The 24,946-nt window shown below is 44.3% G+C and overlaps 1 protein-coding gene across 2 annotated transcripts in view; it reads left to right on the forward strand.

The window, feature by feature from the left end:
* LOC124609585 (neuronal calcium sensor 2) overlaps positions 1–24,946 on the forward strand; it is a 454,649-nt gene that overhangs the window by 193,636 nt on the left and 236,067 nt on the right. For both annotated transcript variants that reach the window (XM_047140083.1, XM_047140086.1), the window contains exon 2: positions 1,764–1,905. In XM_047140083.1, coding sequence (XP_046996039.1) covers positions 1,764–1,905 — 142 coding nt within the window. The remainder of the gene's footprint in view (positions 1–1,763; positions 1,906–24,946) is intronic.

A 24,946-nucleotide genomic window follows, 5' to 3' on the forward strand; every position in this document is an offset into this window, starting at 1 on the left:
TCACCTGTCAGAGTCGTTTCTAGACATATCAGGGGTCCCATACCAACTGCGCATGCCCCACACAATTACAGAGCCTCCACCAGCTTGAACAGTCACCTGCTGACGTGCAGGGCCTGTGAATTCATGAGGGTGTCTCCATATGCGTACACGTCCATCCTCTCGATACAATTTGAAACGACACTTGCCGATCAGGCAACATGTTTCCAGTCATCAACAGTCCAATGTCGGTGTTGACAGGAGCAGGTGAGGCAGTAATGAAGGGTACACGAGTGGGCCTTCGGCTCCGAAAGGCCATATCGACGATGTTTCCGTTGAATGGCGCGCATGTTGTCACTTGTTGATGGCCCAGCATTGAAATCTGCAGCAATTTGCGCAGGGGTTGCACTTCTGTCACGTTGAACAATTCTCTTTAGTCGTCTTTGGTCCCGTTCTTGTAGGATCTTTTTCCGGTCGCATTTCTCTTCAGTCGTCGTCGGTCCCGTTCTTGCAGGATCTTTTTCCGGTCGCAGCGTTGGCGGAGATTTGATGTTTTACCGTTTTCCTGACATTCACGGTACACTTGTGAAATGATCGTACGAGGAAATCCGCACTTCATTGCTACCTCGGAGATGCTGTGTCCCATCGCTCGTGCAGCGCTATAATACCACGTTCAAACTTACTTAAATCTTGATAACCTGCCATTGCAGCAGCAGTAATCGGTCTAACAACTGCGCCAGACATTTGTTGTGTTATAGAGACGTTGCCGACCCCAGAGCCGTATTATGCCTGTTTACATATCTCTGTTGTTGAATAAGTATGCCTATACCAGATTCTTGGGCGCTTGAGTGTACATTATTGGCTAGTTTTGACCTGTGGTCACTTTCGCGTGTCTGCAGTATCAAATATTTACAAGCTAATACAAGATAAATAGGTAAAACAGTTGACTGCTCTAGCTGGTTGATGTTTGATATAGCAGACGTTTGAGAATGGGCATAGCCCAAAACTTGCCAGTAATATACTAGATGTAATGAAGTTTAACTGTGTAAAATTTCTGACAGCCAACGGTGAACATAACAATAGTTCTAGCTTCAGAGATTTTACGAGAACACGCAACAACTGTTGTTCTGGTCTCAAGTGCTGCTGGCCACAGTCGATCCGCAACGTGAAACTGACTATTATGTCCTTACATAAGCCGTTCGAGCGATCGACGTGAATTCTCGATTAGACTTTGAAATCGAGAAACTATCCGTTCTCGGATTGGCAAACACTAGTTCGTTTTGTGTTTTGGTTTTTTCGTTTTATGATACTGTTCATTGAACTTTTTAGGCGCATTTTGTGTGTCTTGAAGTGTGTTGTGAGGAAGAGCGCCAAAACTGAATTGTTTCAGGAGTTCAAAAATAGTTTTTTTACTGTGTAAATTATCATCAGTTTGGACACCAAAAATCAGTGACCTTTTTCCCCAGTCAGAAGAATCTGGTCTGCTTACATTTGTTGAATAACTAGTAAAAGTTTCCCTTGTCACGGTGTGAGGATCAGCGCCACGTGTATCTCTCGGTTCCGGCCGTAGAACACGGCGGTGCGCCGTCGCCGCCGCACTGACTGGGATGTTTGCTGCTGTAATGCGAACAGAATTGTTGCGCCTCTGGGGGCCGCTGTGTGGACGGAGTTGCGGCCCAACTCTGGGGAAGTGTTGGCGGCCGGGCCGCCGCTGCCCCTCCCTGGTCCCTACTCCTATTCCCCAGTTGCCGGCTGACCCACCACCACTGCGCGGCGTGCTGTTGCAGGTCGGGGTCGGCGGGCCGCCAAGCCGCCAGCATGGGCTGCTTCGGGAGCAAGGACAAGCTGTCCAAGGAGGACATGGACTTCCTCAAGTCGCACACGCGTTACGACGAGGCCACCATCAAAGAGTGGTACAAGGGCTTCAAGGTGAGTGACCGTCTTTTTTCTTTCTACTCTCCTCTCCATCTTTCTAACGACCAAAGTTAGGGCTTAAAGTATCGAACTGTGTTGATTTTTGTTCTTTATATTTCGTCCTTTTACATATTAACATTGCACATTATGAACAATAGCGAAAGGTCAGCATTTAATACGATCTCCATTTAATCTACCCACTATTTCTTTTTCAGACTTATTCACGTAGCAGATAATTAAAGGAGCCAACAATGCAATACAGATGCAGGTGTAGAAATTAAAACATTTCGAGTTTTTCTTTCTGATCCAACACCAAATTTGGCTCTACTGATAGGGACGCCATGTAGCATTCGTTTCAGTAGGTTCTAGCTGGAAGATGTGCGTTCACAGATGCTCAGATTGGAACCTGGAGGGAACGCACATTGGTTAAAACACTAGAGCTCTAGTGTTTTAACCTGACTGATTTTTTATTTTTTGTTTCTTTCTTTGCGTACACACCATCTGAACATTTTTCGACGTCACCAGACTCGTTTTGTTTATCCACTTACTTGAATATGTTGTGGATCCCGCCGCCGCCGTATATATCTTCGCGGCACTCAGCCTTCTTCAGGTTCGGAAATTCGTGTTAAGGTCTTACGGGACCAAACAGCTGAGGTCATCGGTCCCTAAGCTTACGGGCTGCTTAATCTAACTTAAACGAACTTACGCCAAAGACAACACACACACACACACACACATACCCGAGGGAGGACTCGAACCTCCGACGGGGGGAACCGCGCGGGCCGTGACAAGGCGCCCCAGACTGCGCGGCTCTCCTGCACGGCAGCCTTCTTCACCTAAGTCGATTGTGCCAGTACTACATTGCAATTTATATAAACGAAAAACTTATTCATAGTTAATTATTTGCTATCTGTAGGGTGTGTCCGGTCCAGAGATATGCACAAAAACCCTTATATCGAAAGAAATCGAAGTTTTATGTTGTTGCGTAAATACGTAATCGATAGATACACTCTCCAAGGTGTGACCCTCATCATTTCATGAACAGCGCTGAGTCGCACGGCCCATGCCAGCATCCTGGCGAACTATGCATTTCCACAAGTGCCTCTTCACGTCATTTCCCAGCAGTATGGTGCCCCCCCCCCCTCTCTCTCTCTCTATACCGTAAATATTTTACCTCATTTCTCTAAGAGACGATTCCTGAGTGTTACATGAGAAGGGGGATCCGATTGCCTGGCCCCCTCGGTCTCACGATCTCACTCAACTGGATTTCGGTGGATGGGATTTTATGAAGGAGATTATTTGCAGAACAAGGGTTCGATATCTGGTAGATCGATGTGAGACAACGGGTCTACGCCGCAGTAATGGCGATAACACCTGTCGTGCTTATGAACATGGGGCTAGAAGTGGAGTTCCGTTTCGATATCTGTCGAGCTACAGACGTTGCCCACATTGAACTGCACCAACCTGCAGAAAAAAGTGTCAGATGTTGTGTACAATGTTGGACAAATAAAGTTATAAACTGTAACAGGCGCTGAAATATAAGCAAATGTCTTTGTATAGCCGGCCGGTGTGGCCGAGTGGTTCTAGGCACTTCAGTCTGTAACCGCGCGACCGCTGCGGTCGCAGGTACGAATCCTGTCTCGGGCATGGATGTGTGTGATGTCCTTAGGCTAGTTAGGTTTAAGTAGTTCTAAGTTCTAGGGGACTGATGACCAGAGATGTTACGTCCCATAGTGCTGAGAGCCATTTGAGCCATTTGAGCCATTTTTGTCTTTGTATAGCTCTAGCCTGGACACTCTTTATTATTCCCTTTATACATATAAACCACTGACCATTATCGTAGTTGTTATCTTCGTTCCGAAGACTAGTTTGATGCAGCTCTTCACGCTATTCTATCTTCTACAAACCTCTTCATTTCTGAATGTTACTGCAATCAACATCCATTTGAACATGCTTACTGTATTTATGCCTACGTCTTCCCCTACAGCTTTTACGCTAACTCTTACCTCCATCACCAAACTGGTCATTCCTTGATGCTTCAGGATGCGCCCTGTCAGCCATCCCAGGTGGGATGGCGAACTCACCGTCCACTCGATGCTAGTGGTCGACACACTTTTACCAACAGCACAGCAGTAAGCTGTCGGTGTAGTCATCCTTGGAGCGACCTTAACCTTCATAATGGGCGTGCACTCACTTTTGTTCCACTGGTTTCAGTAGTGGACTACTTTTGACATCCGAAGGACGTACATGTTTTGATAGTTTCGCAACATGGATACTTAACGTTACACTACGTAACGTACTCCCCTTTTCATCACAGTGTAAAGGTAGCCTGTAAAAACTAGTGTAGCTGCCTGAACATGTCAATTTTCCTGATAGTCCCACCGACTTCCAGGGCGCCATAATCTACATAAAATGAATCATGAACACATTAGTCTGTAGTGTCCTTGTACAAATAAGTTACTTCCAACTGTCAGAAATCCTCACTCTCGCACATAGTCATCATAGCGCAGAACGTTTTGCGCATTCACTCGGTTCCATACATTGAGCTACAGACACCAGTTCTGTGACAGTGAAGGGCTGTTTGGTTGTCAGGACCGTATCACAGCAGCGCATCTAGTCTGTTAGTAGCATTCCCTCGAATTGAGGATGTCCGCAGCTCGTGGTCTAGTGGGTAGCGTTGCTGCCTCTCGATCTCGGGACTCTGGTTCGATTCCTGACTGGGTTGTGGATTTTCTCTGCCCGGAGACTGGGTCTTTGTGTTGTCCTCATAATTTCATCATCATCATCGTCATCATTTGTGACTATGGCTAGTCTGGACTGTGTAAAAAAGTGGACTGTGTAAAAATTGGGGCTTTGTACGGGCGCTGATGACCGCGCAGCTGTGGCCGAGCGATTCTAGGCGCTTCAGGCCGGAACCGCGCTGTTGCTACTGTCGCAGGTTGAATCTTGCCTCGGGCGTGGATGTGTGTGATGTCCTTAGTTTTGTTAGGTTTAAGTAGTTCTAAGTCTAGGTGACTGACGACCTCAGATGTTAAGTCCCATAGTGCTCAGAGCCATTTGAATTTTCAGTTATTATTTCATAATGTAATATGCAGTAATAGATTGTAGACAACTAGCCGTGGGGTGCAGATTCGACGTATATTCCAGGGCTATAACCCCAGGCTGCTACAATTTGCACTAACTGACATCTCTTCCTATTTTCTGTTCTTTCTTTCCTCTTACTACCTTTAGTTAGTACACCTCTTAGTTTAAAAAGTAATAGGTCGCACAAAACACTAACAGCGTAGTGTCTAGGAAGCTTGCTCACTCGGTACTCTAGACAAACAATCAAACCAGTTGTATTAATGAGTTTTATTAAAATAAGAAAATTGCAATACTTCACTTTCGCAATTACACAGATGTGCCGCAATCGTAGGGCGACATACAGAATAATCAATCTTCTTCAGTACAATCAGTCCCAAGTCTGTGCTACATTGAGAGTGCAAGCGAAGTGACTAGAGTTGACGCTGCTGTAGAAGTGCCTAATCTTGAAGCTGCTATTCAAACTGGGCCGTCACCAGTAGGTCGCGGCGCTTATGTTCTCTTCACATAGGGGCCGCTGCTGTCGCGTCGTCGTCCTAGAGGGAGGTCCGGTCAGCGTGCGACTGGCTGACTTCTTCTCACAGCCTTCTCGTCCTTGTCGTTCCCGACTAGCCTGCCGGTGCTTGACTTTACAACATAACAGACAGAACTATCATTTTTTTCGGTTATTATTGCATTATCAAGTGACATTCCGTATGCAGGTTTTGAATCAGTGTGGCAATTGTATATTATTTCGTTATTGTAATTTGACAGTTGTGTAAGTAATGGAATCAGAATAGTATCTAGACGCCGTACTATAAAGTTCATGCAGAAAATAAATAAATAAATATATGATAATGTTAGAGTAACTACTTCGATTTAAAAACTTAGTACGAAGATAAGACGAGAGCTTACACTTGTTCTACATACTATTATAGACAAAAAGCTCCGTCGCTGTTTTGCACCAAGTAAAAAGTGCTTCATTTCCCTGGCGGTTTAGAACTTGGAGAGAAACCAATTCGGAACGTTCATAATACGTCAATGGCTGTCCAGTTTCTAACCATATATATGTTCTGTCCTTTCAGAAATTATAATTTACGGATGTAGCAATAATATTCATGTTCATGCTGCGTTGATGGGGCAAATGTTATGAACACTTACAGGGTTCGTGTAATACGTACACCACTGAAGAGTTAGCAAAACTACATTAAGCCTATTACGGCGACCGAGCGGGATAGCGCAGTGGTTAGCACATTGGACTCGCATTCGCGAGGACAACCGTTCAAACTCGCGTCCTGCCGTCCTGATTTAGGTTTCCGTGATTTCCCTAACTCCCTTACAGCAAATGTGGGGATGGGTCCTTCGACAGGTCACGGCCGCTTTCCTTCCCTAATCCAGGCTTGTGCTCCGTCCCTAATGACCTCGTTGTCGACGGGACGTTGAAAGCTAATCTTCTCCTCCAGTTTATTATGGTGACACAGCATGAACCTAGGGATGTTACTGAGAATATTCTAGCGATTTCCATCACCAAAGACTACAATTTGCATCACGGCAAGAACAGTGACACAACTCAAAAATCCAATACTCCAGGAGACTCGGCTTACAAGATTAATTCTATAAAACTTATGTTGAAATAGTATAAGCTTCCTTTAAATTTTACGTAGTTATTGTTGGCAGTAAATTCCATTATATTTTTCGTGCACGTTAGGGCACCTCTCACGCATTTTTCAATGACAAACTAAAAGTTGCCGTTTTTCGACTTGTCGCTTTTCTTCCGTGTCACTTTTCTTCCATGTGAATATCATTCAGAGTTTGCCTGTACAATAGCTGATCACGACTGCTTCATGATTGTCATCATCAGAAATTTCAAGAGAAATTGTCTTGCGTAATCAGAGAAACATGGTAGAAATTGAAATTCTATATATTTACTTCACAACGCCTAAAAACCAATTCGTTAGTGAACGCTTGTGCATAACATGAAAATTGCACGGAGACACGGAATAAAACGTCCAGGCAACAGAATTCGGACGTCATTGCCGGCTCAGTGTGTGCCAGTTACTCGTGCACGTCACATTAGCAGTAATGCGTACACACGAAGTTGCATTTTTCTCAAGGTGTCGCTCTGCGCTTCGGCGCATACTTTTATGGACTGAAAGCTTCGCTCATCCCGCTGGAAATGCAGTGGTCAGCCTTGGCTTCCAGAAAGCGAACAGACAACTTTCCTTTAGCGTCCGAGCCTAGCGGCACGAGGTGGAGATATGACGAAAACAACGCCCGCGCTCTCAGTTGTCTTACACAGTTTCCAGCGAACATCCCATTTTATGTTTAAAGCCTATTAACAAAAGTTATATGTTATGCTTTTGCACTAACAAAAAAATCGAACCGAAATCATTACAGGGCTGTTACTTTATGGACCAAACCGTTTCACAAAACTCGCTTGCCAGTGTGGTTCGTTTGAAAGGGCACAGCCAATTTCCTTCCCCCAAAGAACTCCTCATCGACGGAACGTTAAACCCTAACATTCTTTCCTTTTGCTTTTACCAATGTGGTAAGGGTCACTTTCCTTACATTTGGTCTCAGCAATAGGGGCTTCCAATAGGGTGGTTCTTCGTCGCTTTCCATATGTAACTAACGCCTTACGATAGTTCTGTCGACAACCTAACGTTCATTTGAACTGTTTCTCATGATCGATTACCACGTTTTACAAGAACAATGTTCAGTGCATACATTACTGTCATGTCCCATGTTGTTTCGTGGATCTATAACATTCATTACCTTACTTACGAACTTAAGTACGACTAAATGTTAATGTGTGTCTCCCGCCAAGTATGGGTGCCCGCTGCGAGGTTTCGCCTGATTTCATGCATCCCAACATAACTTACCTGTCACTCGTCTCCTTCTTCATGAGGAATCTCGGCCGACGCTGTAGGGGCAATGAGGATGCTCCCATCATGTTTTCGGTGGGAGTTGTTTGATCACCCACCATACAATCCGGACTAGGCTCCCTCTGATGTTCATCTGTGCTCACGTGAACCGCTGGCCATGAAGGCAACATTTTGGCACCGACAACGAATTGCACACCAGCGTAAGGAAATGGCGGAAAGCACAGGCGGCTGCCTTCTACGACTAGGGTATGGAAAGTCAGTACAACGCTACGATAAATGTCTAAGTCGGAGCGGCCACTGTGTAGAACAGTAGCTGGAAGATGTAGCAGACTGCTGCAAATAAAACATGTAGCTTTTTATAGTGGTCTCCATCTCGCGATCCATGGGACTTCACTTTACGAATAGCCCTCTTATATTAACTTTGCCTACAAAATAGTCGCCAAAAACGCGTACAGAAAGTTTATTATGATTTTCTTACAATTCTTAATATTTTATTACGCATATGGAATGTGAGTTGTCTAGATATTTCTTCAAGAAAGACTCAATAAAATATTTTAGGTGCAGCTTTCATGCTGGAAATTGGAAAAAAGCTGTGAAGCAGTCATCGAAAGTGCCGTACAGACGCTGTATTTTCTTATAAAAAGGTTTTATACCAAAGCATTGTTATGTCACGCAAACTAATTGTGAGGGGGGGGGGGGGGGCGGGAGCGGATTACTAAATGAAGAGCATTCGCTGATGATAAAACCGCATTGAGATATGTTAGTATTTTTTGTGATTCCTCAAATAAATGGTTTCCTACTGCCGATCTTAACCTGTAAAATGTTTTTATTCGGTAAATAGGGGAGCAAGGTAAGGAGGAACTTTCCACCATATTGCCCTTACCCTTAGGCATTACGCAGGGCTGCAACACAACGCGCCCCGCCGGCTGGGGTAACTTGAGTAGGAGCCCGTGGCGCCACAGAGCTGCGTTGTTAGCGCCAGCCCGCTGCTCGCCACTGCACTGTTACTCAAATTGTATGCCGCCGACGACGCCGCCGCCCTTTGTGACGCGTGTTCTCCGGCAAGCCAGAAATATTCATGCCGCCTCCCTTTTTCCGCGCACGTCTGCAGCCGACTAGCGCACTGTTATTCTTTCTTTTACTCTTCTGTGAAACGTGCACATATGGCAAGCGAAACTGTTTTCCCCGGACCGCGTTCCCTGTTATCCACCAGGCGAGGTGGTGCAGCGGAAAGTAGTGGGCTCGCATTCACAAGCACAGAGCTTCACATCCCCGTCCTGACCTCCAGATTAAAGGTTTTACATTCTGTCCCAGAGTTATTTAAGGCAAGTGCTGCATAGGTTACTTGAAAAGGACACGGCCGATTTATTTGCGTAGTCTTTCCCAAACCAATCATGGACTTGCGTGTCTAATGATTTTTTTGTCGTTGGAACGTTAAGTCCTAATATTCAACTTCCTTCTGTGTTATTCTATGTTACTAGCTGTTCTTCTTGCGCTAGAAGCATTACAAATGTAACTGGCACTTACTGAAGAACGAGAACGTTACCGAAGATCCCTAGAGTTTATTGCTCAATTGAGCTTAGTGCTATAATTTGAACGTTTTATACAATAGTATTCGTTCCTCGCCGGCCGGGAAGGCCGAACGGTTGTAGGCGCTACAGTCTGGAACCGTGCGACCGCTACGGTCGCAGGTTCGAATCCTGCCTCAGGAATGGGTGTGTGTGATGTCCTTAGGTTAGTTAGGTTTAAGTAGTTCTAACAAGGGAACCTCCCCATCGCACCCCCCTCAGATTTAGTTGTAAATTGGCACAGTGGATAGGCCTTGAAAAACTGAACACAGATCAATCGAGAAAACAGGAAGAAGTTGTGTGGAACTATGAAAAAAAGAAGCAAAGTATACAAACTGAGTATTCAATGCGCAACATAGACAACAACAAAGACAGTGTGAGCTTAGGAGCACCGTGGTCCCGTGGTTAGCGTGAGCAGCTGCGAAACGAGAGGTCCTTGGTTCAAGTCTTCCCTCGAGTGAAAAATTTAATTTTTTATTTCAGACAATTATTATCTGTCCGTCCGATGCGAGGTAACTGCTCTTATGTTTTCATCACTTTTTTGGGAGTCATTATCAGATCCACAAGAAAACCTAAATCGGGCAAGGTAGAAGAATCTTTTTACCCATTCGCCAAGTGTACAAGTTAGGTGGGTCGACAACATATTCCTGTCATGTGACGCACATGCCGTCACCAGTGTCGTGTAGAATGTATCAGACGTGTTTTCCTGTGGAGGAATCCGTTGACCTATGACCTTGCGATCAAATGTTTTCGGTTCCCATTGGAGAGGCACGTCCGTTCGTCTACTAATCGCACGATTTTGCGGTGCGGTCGCAAAACACAGACACTAAACTTATTACAGTGAACAGAGACGTCAATGAACGAACGCACAGATCATAACTTTGCGAAAATAAAGAAAGTAAACTTTTCACACGAGGGAAGACGTGAACCGAGGACCTCTCTTTCCGCAGCTGCTCACGCTAACCACGGGACTACGGCGCTCCTGAGGTCACATTATCCTTGATGTTGCCTATGTTGCGCATTTACTACTCAGTTTGTATATTTTGCTTATTTTTTTCATAGTTCCTCACAACTTCTTCCTGGTGTCTCGATTGATCTGTGTTCAGTTTTTCAAGGCCTATCCACTCTGCCAACTTATAACTAAATCTGAGGGGGGTGCGATGGGGAGGTTCCCTTGTAAGTTCTAGGGGACTGATGACCCCAGAAGTTAAGTCCCATAGTGCTCAGAGCCATTTGAACAATTTTTCTTATTCGTTCGTCCGTTTCTTACCGCGTGATGTGGATGGCTTAATATTAGATTAAGTGCTACAGGTGCGGAAACAATAGTTTTTGTTGAATTACGCGTGCCTCGAAGCACACACAAGAGGAAAAGAGGCCCATGTGATGACGTAACTGGAGTTGTTCTCCCGTACTTACACGATCTGAAAGCACAAAAGATGTCTTAAGAGATCCCGAATAACATGATCAGACTCGACACATGACTATAAATTCTATATACGGTGAAGAGTCGAGTATGAATGCCTACTAAAGGTAGAGCTGTCGCTCGGCGCTTACGTTTCAGTAGCTCTGCTGGAGAGTACGGTAGTCGTATTAATTCGCCTACCTCTACCGAACGCCTGGTGCTCGCTGATTCATACCGGCAGTTTTTCAGGGAACCTACAGCGCAGCCTTTCCTGGAGCTAGGACCTCTGGCTGGTGGCTGCTCTTGCAGATCGGACGAGGCTCTCCGTAGCTCTTGCTCCGTACTGTCGGCGATTGCACCCTGGTCACTGGTGCAGTTTTGCTCGAACGGTCCATTATGTAGATACGGTTTTTAAACACCAACCGCTATGTAGCTTGAGAACTGTTATGGTAAAGAGGGTCATGCCAGCAATTGCTGTCAGCCTGCGTTCCCTCATTGGCTCGTATTTGCGGTTCTTTTCAGGAACAGCACCGCCCGTCAGGTATTGATCTGTATTTTCATACGAGTATTGCCGTTTTTTGGATGTGAAACAGCTGTTGGTGTACTTTAAGTCATAATTATCTACATCCAGTCTGCCTTATTAGCTGAGCGATCAGCGTATCTGAATGCAATGCAGCGGGGCATCATCGACACGCATGTCGCCCAATGTGGCGTCAAGTGAAAAGACTTGCAACTCGCCGGCCGAACTTCGTCAGGCCATCAGTTGCATACGACCATTTCATTCCATTACATTAGCATCCAGCCACTTTAACTGTACTTGTTAGAATTTAATTACACATTTCCTCTCAGCATCAGGTTGTTAACACTTAGTTTGTGGCGAGCATTTAATAAAATAAAATTACTTTGATTAAAAAAAACACATTGGAATATTGGCCTTTGTCGTACATAAAATCGCACACTTTACACACTGCAACCGCGCAGCAGACCGTGTACTCTTCTTCAGCCGTGGGCAGCAACTTGACGTTTCTCCTGGCATCCGGAAGTATTTGTCAGCTACTACACCCATGATGGCAATTTTTATGCGCAGCTTCTGTGATGATGAGAGCATTGTTTCTTGAAACAGGTAGCTGGATTGTATGCAGAACACTTACAAGTGGCTGAGTAGAAATCATTATTACTGTTTCTGATTTGTTGTAGATCCTAGTGCCGTCCCATCTTGTGTGGGGGAATTTAGAGAGTGTGAAGAATCCTGTAAAAGTATTTTTGTAGAAGGGAGATAAGCTCCAGTTACATATGAAGTGCTATTTTTCTGAATAACAATGTGTTAGCGATAATGAATAGCTATTGAGACTTGCGTAACGGTGATATTCAGAAACTGAGGTAATATTATCAAATTGAATGAGCCTCTGATTGCGTGTTAACTGACAGTACAGTCTGATCTATGTAAATCGTATTTTCGGAATACATCGCAAAAATATTTTGTGTGTGGTGATGGCTGGTTAATATTACGCCCTAGGAACATAGATTAACTATCTGCTGGAACCGTAACCATCGTTTGTTTTTCGTATCTCACTTGATAAAAACGGAAACCTCCAAGGATCGCCTTGTTGTCTGCCTGACTGTTACGAACCCTTTTTCTCAGGGGAGAGCTGACGTATCCAATTCAAATATATGTCCGTTACTAAGGTCTCTCATACCTTGGCGGTGTAAAACATTGAAGATTTTAAGTTGCTGAAATCAAAAGATACGGCCATTCTTGTGACGTATTTTGATGCAAACTCAATCGTCTAAATTTATACCCGTTTACCCAGAATCATGAAATGTGGAAAGAAAGCAAGGTTGCACAGTACAGGTAAAGAAAAAAATCCAGAATTTGTTAAATTGTAATTATATCACATAAAAAGTATCTTTTGCCCTTAGAACTTCACATTGCTCAGAAAAATATTACTGATTATAAACATGACATGTAAGCTATAGTTATGATTCAGTAAGTAAGTAAAAATATTTTATTAAATCTTTTCTCTCTACATGCGTAAACTGAAGTCCCCTGCACGCTATAGACATTTTGATACAATCTTGGAATTCCCGAAACCGATATTTTTCCCGTATCGATAATAGCTTATAATCGTCGAGATTCTCGATACCTGGGAATGATGGACTGTGTATATTCGTAATTAAGTTTGTATGAAACTCTCAGTGCGGAAGTCGTACTCGCACTTGGCTAATTTCTTTTTAATGCACTCTGCAACTGGTCAGTTTAATGGAATCGTTGTTGTTGCAGTCTTTGTACCACCGAAAGGTTAGTGACTGACATTAGCTGTCTGTTGTTTCGTGTTTCGCTTGGGCATTAACGAAACTTTCAGTTCGAAATGCGCCCTGTTTGGGTACAGGTAACGTTCTTGTAAATTCTAACAGAACAACACCCATACCTCTGATGCTAAGTGCTTAAAAATGGTGGACTGACGCAATAAGTACTACGAAGTGCAGCTACATAAGGGGAGACTTTTTCATGGTTATTAATGATAAAATATTTGTCAGTAGACATATTGGAAGAAATGTAGCGTTTTTTTTAAGAATACAAATTGGGCGATGTGTTTTTAAGTGTGTACAAGTAATTGTATCGTGACGCTTTGTTAAGGTTGCAATGACACATTTTGTAAAAACGGCCGGAACTTAAGTGAATCTCTGAAGCAAACTTAACAATAATCAGTTTGTCACCACATATCTCTCCTACTTCTTTCAGGAACTTAAGAATGCTGCTGGAAAGTGCATAGTTCCCTGTGAAAGGCAATACTGCATTTGGTTCTGCCTCCATACGCTGTATTTCACATCTTAAACTTTGATACAGCCTTTGCTTTACCTTCTGCGGCTCTGTCCATTACCAGATCACATGATATCTTGCGAACCATGGATGAAGGGTATCAGACGGATGCCATATTCCTTGACTTCCGGAAGGCGTTTGACTCGGTGCCCCACTGCAAACTCCTAACTAAGGTACGAGCATATGGGATTGGTTCCCAAGTATGTGAGTGGCTGGAGGACTTCTTAAGTAATAGAACCCAATACGTTGTCCTCGATGGTGAGTGTTCATCGGAGGTGAGGGTATCATCTGGAGTGCCCCAGGGAAGTGTGGTAGGTCCGCTGTTGTTTTCTATCTATCTAAATGATCTTTTGGATAGGGTGGATAGCAATGTGCGGCTGTTTGCTGATGATGCTGTGGTGTACGGGAAGGTGTCGTCATTGAGTGACTGTAGGAGGATACAAGATGACTTGGACAGGATTTGTGATTGGTGTAAAGAATGGCAGCTAACTCTAAATACAGATAAACGTAAATTAAAGAATCCCGTAATGTTTGAATACTCCATTAGGAGTGTAGCGCTTGACAGTCACGTCGATTAAATGTTTGGGCGTAACATTGCAGAGCCGATATGAAGTAGAACAAGCATGCAATGGCAGTTGTGGGGAAGGCGGATAGTCGTCTTCGGTTTATTGGTAGAATTTTGCGAAGATGTGGTTCATCTGTAAAGGAGACCGCTTATAAAACACTAATACGACCTATTCTTGAGTACTGCTCGAGCGTTTGGGATCCCTATCAGGTCGGATTGAGGGAGGACATAGAAGCAATTCAGAGGCGGGCTGCTAGATTTGTTACTGGTAGGTTTGATCATCACGCAAGTGTTACGGAAGTGCTTCAGGAACTCGGGTGGGAGTCTCTAGAGGAAAGGAGGCGTTTTCGTGCATCGCTACTGAGGAAATTTAGAGAACCAGCATTTGAGGCTGACTGCAGTACAATTTTACTGCCGCCAACTTACATTTAGCGGAAAGACCACAAAGATAAGATAAGAGAGATTAGGACTCGTACAGAGACATATAGGCAGTCATTTTTCCCTCGTTCTGTTTGGGAGTGTATCAGGGAGAGAAGATGCTAGTTGTGGTACGAGGTATCCTCCGCCACGCACTGTATGGTGGTTTGCGGAGTATATATGTAGATGTAGATCTAGTCTTGTTAACATGTAGCAGTAACGCGCCCTTTCTCATGCTGTATAATTTACACAGACTACTTTCGCCGCTTTCTTCTGCCCTCTAACACTCGTTCATTTCTCGTTTTGTCTGAAGCTGAACGAAGTTGACGAATTTCATTTCACAAGGGCTGCGCATGCACGTTACATCCGTAGGAGACAATTTGGGCTTTGAGTTTGAAGATGCGAAAGCAGTGAAACAATCGAACCGAGGTCTTAACTGGGTGCCTTAAAATTAAAATTACTCCACTTCGGTAATTATTGTCCTTCTTCGTAAATGAGGTGAAGATCTACTGAATTAGATCTTCTTCAAATTTGTCGAACCGGCGTCACTTAGATGTCGGCTACTGGTAATAAATAATCTTCGAAATGATCTATTAGCTGATAATGTCTTTCTTTGCGTCTGTTGAGGCGGCGGGCAAGCTCCGCACCGGAAACGCACGCGATATCACCGCAGCTGGAACGAGCTTCCCAAAAGTTTGCGTGCGTCCCGGGGCTCACGACATCTTGCGGTTTTCCACAGGGTCACGCGACGCCACAGAGCGACTTGCGGACGACATGCATACAAAGTACGGTGTTATTCCAGCGAACGAACAGCGGCGTAATTATCTTGTAGCACGGAGAGCGGCTGGTGTTCCCGCTGTTGCGTTCACACCCGCAGAATACTTGTACTTAATTTGCATGGTAAAGCTGAATGTTTGTCTCCAAACGCTCGTTGTTGATTTTTATCAACGCGTTCTTCTTTTACTTTTATTTTGGTTAGCAAAAATATCGTAGGACCGGTAACCTCGTTGCAGATTACGAGCATTTTCGGTATCCACTAGCAATAAAAGCGTTACCTCGAGTAGCAGTAAAAATGTTCTCGAATGTTCTTCTCTGCACCGTGTCTACGTGACGCTCCGAAACAGGTGAGCCGATATATAACCTTTTGCGAGTCAAAACTCCTGCTGACGATGTGGCTTAACTGAGAGAGGACATTTGGAAATTTGTGGTAACTTCCTAAGGGAGCAAACTGCTGAGGTCATCGGTCCCTAGGCTTACACACTAGTTAATCTAACTTAAAATAACTTACGCTACGGACATCACACACACCCATGCCCGAGGGAGGACTCGAACCTCCGACGGGGAGCAGTCGCACGATTCGTGGCAAGGCGCCTCAGGCAGCGCGGCTACCCCGCGCGTCAGTGGACTTAGGACGATTTTCCGTGTAGAACCTAACTCTCTGTAGCGTTAACAATATTGATGCAGCGTAATTAAATTAGAGCGTGTAGTAGCTGGCGACAATAAATTCATGAGATTTTGAACGTCAAAAGCAAATACACGCACTTTCCGCAAGAAATTACCGGCTGATTATTTTGACAGCGGTCGACAGCTAAGTTCGTTAGCAGTCATAAATTTACGATTCACGGAAAAAGGTTTGTGTGATGCGTTGGGGCAGTTCGATGATGTTAAAATGTAATAATAAATCAGGGTACTCCCATAGAGCCATTAGTGTAATAAAGGTGAATTACATCTCTTAAAATATTTGAATAACTCGCCTAAACGTATGTTGGTAAGGATGTGTTTGTTAGCTTGAGCCGCGTGGGGTAGCCGCGTGGTCTCAGGCGCCTTGTCCTGGTCTTTGCGGCTCATCCCGTCGGAGGTTCGTGTCCTCGCTCCGGCGTGCGTGTGCGCGTGCGTGCGGGCGCGCGTGCGCGTGCGTGCGTGTGTGCGCGTAAGTTAGACTAAGTAGTGTGTAGGCTTAGGGACCGATGACCTCAGCGGTTTGGTCCCATAAGACCTTACCACAAATTTCCAAATTTGTTAGCTTCAAATCAGTACCGCTCTTTGGAGTACTTAATACAATTGTCAAAAGAACTTTGTATGGAGCATAGTACGTAATATTTAATATGCTTTGCTGTCAGCAGCATAGGTGCACCAGATTTTTTTTGCTGTAAGACTAAGTTCCGTACACGCTCAGCTCATCTTCTGAATATGGCCAGAAGACTGCGCGGAAATATCGATGTGGAGTGTTCCAGATATCCAGCACTTGTCCCGAAATTTTATTGTATAATCTGCACACCGGGAAAATTTTAAATTTCACACGTTAATATTTGATGTAAAGACGTGGAACATCAAATAGAAAATAGAGTAATCTTTTATTTCCAGAGATTTTACAGTATTATTGATGCATTTAACTTTTACAGGGAACAATAAGCCTCTTGACATATCTGCCCACATTTTGTTTTCACGTGATCAATTATTTTAAAAAAATATTGTTTTTAATAAAGTTGTCTGATGTTTGTTCATCAACATTTGCATTTCGTAATAATACAGAATTTACATAAGAGTAAAATATTTTGAACTAGCGTGACTCAAACCAAGACTTCGCTAATGTGAGTAACTCGAAATCTTTTGTACTTAAAACTGCTCGGAAATCTCGAATACGTCCGCAGCGTAATCGGACGGCGCAATAGATGAATCGTCGAATAGCTCAAGTCTTTCATTTAATGTTGCGCACCGGATGTGAAAGCTTCCTGTAGAAGCAGAGTCAAGCGACAACGTACCGCTGAAAGCACGTCTTTACGTCTGTCGTTTCTGTGCGACCGCCCCGCAGTGGGCGCGTGTGCAGAAGCGAGCTCCGTGTAAATCACTCTCTTCACTTTATCTGCGTAAACACGGGGCCCAAAAAGCCACGAAGCGGGCGGCCCACAAGCCCACCGCCACACAATATTAATGAAAGCAAAGCTCGCTTATGAGCCGCAGCTTTACTGCTGATGTGCGGGTAGGAGCTTTGTTGCTGCAGTGGCTGAATCTAGTAGGCAGTCTTTCAGTACGAGTGATGTAGAACCTTAGAACGTTTAGGAACGCATGCGCAGAAGTCACATTAAGTAAGAGACTGCTCGCATTGCTAAGGAACTTGGCAGTATTTGGAATGCTGGATTTACCACATCACGTTAGGCACCAGGTTATGGAATTTTATGAAATGAGAATGGGAGTAGTGTAAAATGTAGGTACTGCTTATAGATGCACGTTGGAATGAGCGGAAAGGTAATTAGAATACGTCACAAAGAACACAGGAAAGTGCTAAAGACGGAAAGTCTACATATGGTACCCATCTCAGAAACCTAAGCCACGCCGGCAGAGGAATACGTAATACAGTTGCTGACAAAAAAGGTGGTGAGGAAACGAAATGAAATTTAACGGGTTGAGGAGGCATGTGGTGATGTTGCAGTGATTACAAAATAGAGCGAAATGTACAAAGAACCTGGCAAGATGAGGCCACGCATCTGAATGACGTTGCCCATCAGCCATTGTATTCTCTCCGAGCAGGTCTCACACGTGTTCTATCGGAGACACGTCCGGTGGTGTGGCCAAAGGAGTACACCAACTTACGCAAATAGTTCATAGACACACATACCGTGTGTGGACGAGCATTGTTCTGTGAAAAAATGGCACCACGAGAGGTTGCATGAGAGGTAGGAGACAGGATGTGCGTGACGTACCGTTATGTGTCAGTTTCCTTACTCATTAACAGCCGTCTCCGTAAGTCATACCCGATGGTTCTCCACTCAATGACACCAGGAGTAACACCGCTGTGGCTCCCCAAAACTTTGGAAAAAAGCGACCTCTCCGCAGGTCCCGCCGCACTCGTTGGCGATCGTCATCCCAGGTAATGCAGAACTGTGATTCGTCGGTGAACACAATGATTCGCCGTTCATCAGCAGTCCACGTTACCAGCTGGCCGAATGAAGACCAACAAGAGGCCCCTTTCTAACTCTGCCAGGCGCTGATAACGCTGTCCCACACAAAGTACGCGGCATCTCCGTCCCCTTCACGGTGATCAGGCAACATCTGACGCTATTGATGCCTCTTATATACCCTACCAGGCCAAGTACCAACAGTAAAAGCGAACAACACTAACGCATTCTCGTGGCTGTGTTAACTCCCACAGAGAATTGCAATTCCAATCATTTGCATACCTGCCGATGGGATGTAAGTGTAATAAATTGGATTCGTATTCGACCATGTCTCTGAATGCTCCATTTCTTTCATTCTCTCTCTCTCTCTCTCTCTCTCTTTTTCTTTTTTTTTTTTTTTTTTTTTTTTTTTTTTTTTTTTTTTTTTTTTTTTTGTCAGGCTGTGAGATTTAAAAGCTGTACACTCAATACGAAAAGGTAAATTGCTTGATGTACCGGTACTTGAGGGGCTGAAATATTTGGTGCCTAAGGAAGAAAACATTGGCCGCTACTCAGCGCACAAGACGAATAGAAAATCCTTGGTGTTTTATCACATCTTTCAGTGCCTATGATAGTGAAGAATAACAAGCAACCCTTTAAGTACAGCTTGTAAACACTGTCCACAAAATCAATGACACAGAAGCGAGATGGAACGCGAGGAACGCTCAGCCGTTGATATCTTTCTCTCTTTTTATATTAAGACTACTATTATTGTAGTCGTGCCGCGCGGAGTGGCCGCTCGGTTTGAGGTGCTATGTCACGGATTGAGCGGCCACTCCCTCCGGAGGTTAGAGTCCTCCCTCGGGCATGGGTGTGTGTGTTGTTCTTAGCATAAGTTAGTTTAAGTAGTGTGTAAGTCTAGGGACCGATGACCTCAGCAGTTTGGTCCCTTAGGAATTCACACACATTTGAACATTTTGCTATAGTTGTAGATTCAAGGTGATACTGTAAACTGTTCGTAAAATCTCTGTACGAACTGCTAGATTTATCGCTATTTATAAGTATCCTTACAATTCGATTGTGTAAGTAGAGATTCTGTTTTGCTGTACGAAAGTTAATAACGGATGCTTGCCATCCGACACCGGTCGTTAATAAATTATAATGTGCAAGGGAGACTGTGTACTGCCTGATACTATGGAACTATTTGTAGTGGCGAGTTTTTGAGGTTTTCGACACTCAGCTGTGCCTTTACCCAAAAAACTTTCATAAAAACTGATCAAATAACTGACAGTGGACGAGGAGTTTACTACAGGCCGTCCGCCGGAAAATGAAACGGACGAAAAAGAAACGAGACGAATGCTACAAATATGTTTATTAACAGATGTGATAAATTGGTCATCTTTTTCGAAGTAGATTGTATTTTCAGACTTCAAATTTCTGTATTTGCTTCTTCCACTGCCGCTAAGTTGATGGACTTGGATGAAACCTGTCACACGGTGAGGGCCCAGTCCAAGGTCGAAAAACAGTCCTTCACTGATACACCAGGACTAATCGTTCTTAGAAAAGCTGATACCTTTTGCGGCGAGGCAGTATACATCGTGAGACACAAACGTGGGGAAATACGCTGAAGAGCCAAAACATATTATGACAACCTGCTTGACAACGTGTTAGTCCACCTTTAGAACGCAGTACTGCAGCGATTCTGGACGGCGGGGATTCGACAGTTCCTCAGTACGTTTCCGGAGGTGTGTGGTACTATATGTTTTCGCATAGGTCACGCAATTCTTTTAAATTACGAGCCAGTGGTCTGTGGGCCCGATGATGTCTCATCGTGTTCCTATCAGACGAATTCGATCGCCAAGACATTAACGTACGTTGACTATCAAGCACCTCAAACCGCTGTAGCACGATAGTCGCTTTCTGAAGCGGGAAATTATTCTGCCATCGGGGAAGACATCAAGCGTGAAGTGATACAGGAGGTCCGCAGTGGTGTTTGTAAATCACACAGCTGTCATTCTACCTACGATCATATGCAGTCCGTGTTTGAAGTAGCTTGTCTCCTAGATAACGACATATCTGGAAACGATCATTGCCTTGTGTAACAATAACCAGGCGACACGTTTTCATTGATCCACGGTTCAATCTCTTTGGTATCGAACCCTGTGCAAACGTAACTGACGATCTCCTTGGGTCAGGTTGGAACACGTCGGGGTCGTGTGCTGCGGAACTTCATGTTCAGCACTGTGCACTGACTGGTATGCTCCGAAACACTTGTCTGCAACGGAATTGAACTGTCTCGTCGGATCCACCACAGTTTGCAGCCTCTTCCCGTTTCACAGAACAGGCGGGTACGAACCAACAAGTTCTGTGATCAGGAGTGGACGTCCACCGCCTTGTCCCCTACTCGTGATTTCGCTGTCCTTCAACCACTATCCACAAATGGTCATGATCGTAGCACGCGACCAGCCGGCAAGCTTCGCCGTTTGTGAGATGCTCGTTCCCAAGCGTCGGGCCGTAACTATCTACCCTTCGTCAAAGTCGCTTATGTCAGTGAGTATCCCCAGTTGCGACACACATCGTCAGTAGAATTATTCGTCATTCGCCTCTGTTCCTCTAATATACTTTCCTTGCAGTAACATTCGATTAACTCCACCAGGCGGCATTCGTTCGTGGTTATCATGTTTCGGCTTGTCAGTGTACACTGATCAGCCAGAACATTATGACCATCCACCTAATAGCCGGTATGTCCACCTTTGGCACGGATAACAAGGGCGACGCGTCGTGGCCTGGAAGCAGTGAGGCCTTGGTAGGTCGCTGGAGGGAGTTGGAACCACAACTGCACGCGCAAGTCAGCTAATTCCCGTAAATTCCGTGGAGAGGGCCTGTGAGCTCTGACGCCACATTCAATCACATCCCAGATGTGTCTACTGCACTCTGAATGCGCCATTTAAAGTTTACGTATTTGCTATACTTAAGTGCCTGGTATCACACGGAGAAAACTTTTGTCTATTTATACAAGTACAGAAATTTGGGTACTTAACTGACGCTTATTTTTCAGTAATGTATGTCCTAATTAATACTTCGATGTGTACTGTACATTTTGTAGCAAAGTGCTATATTGCTATCGGCTCATAAGGGTTTACAGTACTGCAAGCACAGGTACGATTATTTTTATTGACAATGGGATGAAGAATATTTCAAGGAAAAACATTCTCTCTCTATCTGTCTGTCTGTCTGTCTGTGTGTGTGTGTGTGTGTGTGTGTGTGTGTGTGTGTGTGTGTGTGTGTGTTTTTTCTCTAAAAACTGTTCTTGGCACTTAAACCCGAGCTCTCTGTCACTATTGTGACGTCTTTTGACAAGAGGTTCTGCGCAAGAGAACGCCTTGTTATGATTAGGAATAGTCTGAACGAGAGGTTAGAAGCCATAAAAATAATTATTTTGGATACTCTGAAGTCTAATAAGAGAAAGAGTGATGATTAAAGGAGACGGCACAAGCACGAACTATATTTATATGTTACAAAAAGTGACACTCAGCTCGAGGAGGATAAGGGCTGCTGTGTATGGTCACATTACAACAACGAACCCGAATAAACTGGCATAGCTGACTGTTACCTATTGTCTGGGGAAAAAGAAAACAGGGGCCCTGGTTTACTGAGGTTGAGGTGAATGTCCAAGGAGTAGGCATTACAAATAAAGATGACTACGGACGTAACGTCTGCAGGAAGCAGTTTGGAACATACCAGTGATTCCAAGAAAAGCTGAAGTTGAAACGTGAACTAGGAAAAGAGTGAAGGCCGACAGAAAACCATTGTAAGAATACTGTATATAAGACATACTGTATATAAGACATAATACTGTATATAAGACATGATTTAAAGATTGCGATTCACAGTCGGCCGAAACTGAAGGTGAAAGACAAAAGCAGAACAAAGAAAATCTTGCGATTCTCATAATTGCTAAACCGTGGGCCAGCACCAGACTGGATCGCTTTCAGCTGAACTTTGTGTAACAAGACACCACCAGGAACGTTATGTGCACCGTCCTTTCTCATCGGTGTCATTGTTCTCCAACGTTACTATGGTTTAGTCCGTCCTGCGAGAAGACCCGGTGGAGTACATTTCCTGTAATGTGACACTTTTTTACATTGAGGAGTGGGAAACTTTCAACCCATCAGGTATGAGCATTCAATTTTAGGTGTTGATAGGAAGAGTATGAAACGTTTTACGAAATTCACTGAAGTCAGGGTTACCACCCAATTTGATTTCTTGAAGATTTTAACACATCTCGGAATGGGAGAGGTACAGGATGTATTTTGCTTCGTAAACTAACCACATATAACTTCGTCATTGTTTTAATCATACAGGGTATTCGGATGTTCCTGTTACAAACTTCTAAGACTTGTAGAGGGGAGTGAGTACCTAATATTTTGAATAGGAACACATGTCCAGAAACGTCATCCAACGACGTTACAGAGTGTCAAATTTATAGGTGTAAGCGCCTGTAAATGTTTATGTATAGAGCGTGATTTCGTGATTATGATACAAACATTCGAGGATGATGAAGAAGGATAAATGTATCTGTTTTAGGTAAGGCTCCCTGTATGGGAAACGAAAGAGTCGAAGCTATAAGCGAAAACGGTTCTCATACCTCTGACAGTGGAATACATGTACTGGTACTGTTGTTGCTAAGGTTGTAGGGTAGGCAACTTTCAGAGGCAGTAGTATTGACCATAACAAGGAAAAAAAATCCAATAAGCATGGGCTCTAAATTGCATATCTAAGGAGCTACGTGCACGTGTTCGTCTTCGCTACTGTGAAACACATCTTTTCTATTGAATAAGCGCTCATAGTTCTTAAGGTATGCATTTTTTCTTGTTTGGTCCATACTACCACCTCCGAAAGTTGCCTATCCAACAATCTTAGCAACAAGAGTACCAGTACGTATAGTCCACTATCAGAGGTATCAGAACGGTTTTCATTTTTAACTTTGATTCGTTCGTTTCCGGTACATGGACCCGCTCTTCAAATTGATACTTTCAGTCTTTCTCCATCATCCTAGAATTTCTGTAGCGTTGTCATGAATCATCATGTATGTTTACTCGCGCGTGCGCCTCTGTAACAATGTTATGTGGTTGGATGACGTCTCCGGACACGGGTTCCTGTTCAAAATATTATGTCCTCACTCCTCTCCATAAGTCCTAGAAGTTTGTAACGGGAATTTCCGAACACCCTATATGTTCAGACCATTCCATTAGTATGACCATTCCATTAGTATGACTCAGGTTTTAATACACCGTAAATTAGAATATGTGACTGCATTTCGCGTATGTGTGCGATGAGGATTATTTAGTAATTGTTTCGACTACGTTTAGTGCATTGTAAATATTTGAATGGCGTTCTCCGCATTACGAGGGCAGTTCAATAAGTAATGCAACACATTTTTTTTTCTCGGCCAATTTTGGTTGAAAAAACCGGAAATTTCTTGTGGAATATTTTCAAACATTCCCGCTTCGTCTCGTATAGTTTCATTGACTTCCGACAGGTGGCAGCGCTGTACGGAGCTGTTAAAATGGCGTCTGTAACGAATGTGCGTTGCAAACAACGGGCAGTGATCGAGTTTCTTTTGGCGGAAAACCAGGGCATCTCAGATATTCATAGGCGCTTGCAGAATGTCTACGGTGATCTGGCAGTGGATAAAAGCACGGTGAGTCGTTGGGCAAAGCGTGTGTCATCATCGCCGCAAGGTCAAGCAAGACTGTCTGATCTCCCGCGTGCGGGCCGGCCGTGCACAGCTGTGACTCCTGCAATGGCGGAGGGTGCGAACACACTCGTTCGAGATGATCGACGGATCACCATCAAACAACTCAGTGCTCAACTTGACATCTCTGTTGGTAGTGCTGTCACAATTGTTCACCAGTTGGGATATTCAAAGGTTTGTTCCCGCTGGGTCCCTCGTTGTCTAACCGAACACCATAAAGAGCAAAGGAGAACCATCTGTGCGGAATTGCTTGCTCGTCATGTGGCTGAGGTGACAATTTCTTGTCAAAGATAGTTACAGGCGATGAAACATGGGTTCATCACTTCGAACCTGAAACAAAACGGCAATCAATGGAGTGGCGCCACACCCACTCCCCTACCAAGAAAAAGTTTAAAGCCATACCCTCAGCCGGTAAAGTCATGGTTACAGTCTTCTGGGACGCTGAAGGGGTTATTCTGTTCGATGTCCTTCCCCATGGTCAAACGATCAACTCTGAAGTGTATTGTGCTACTCTTCAGAAATTGAAGAAACGACTTCAGCTTGTTCGTAGGCACAAAAATCTGAACGAACTTCTTCATGACAACGCAAGACCTCACACAAGTCTTCGCACCCGAGAGGAGCTCACAAAACTTCAGTGGACTGTTCTTCCTCATGCACCCTACAGCCCCGATCTCGCACCGTCGGATTTCCGTATGTTTGGCCTAA

The sequence above is a fragment of the Schistocerca americana genome, chromosome 1 (genome assembly GCF_021461395.2).
Source record: "Schistocerca americana isolate TAMUIC-IGC-003095 chromosome 1, iqSchAmer2.1, whole genome shotgun sequence".
NCBI classification, from domain to species: domain Eukaryota; kingdom Metazoa; phylum Arthropoda; class Insecta; order Orthoptera; family Acrididae; genus Schistocerca; species Schistocerca americana.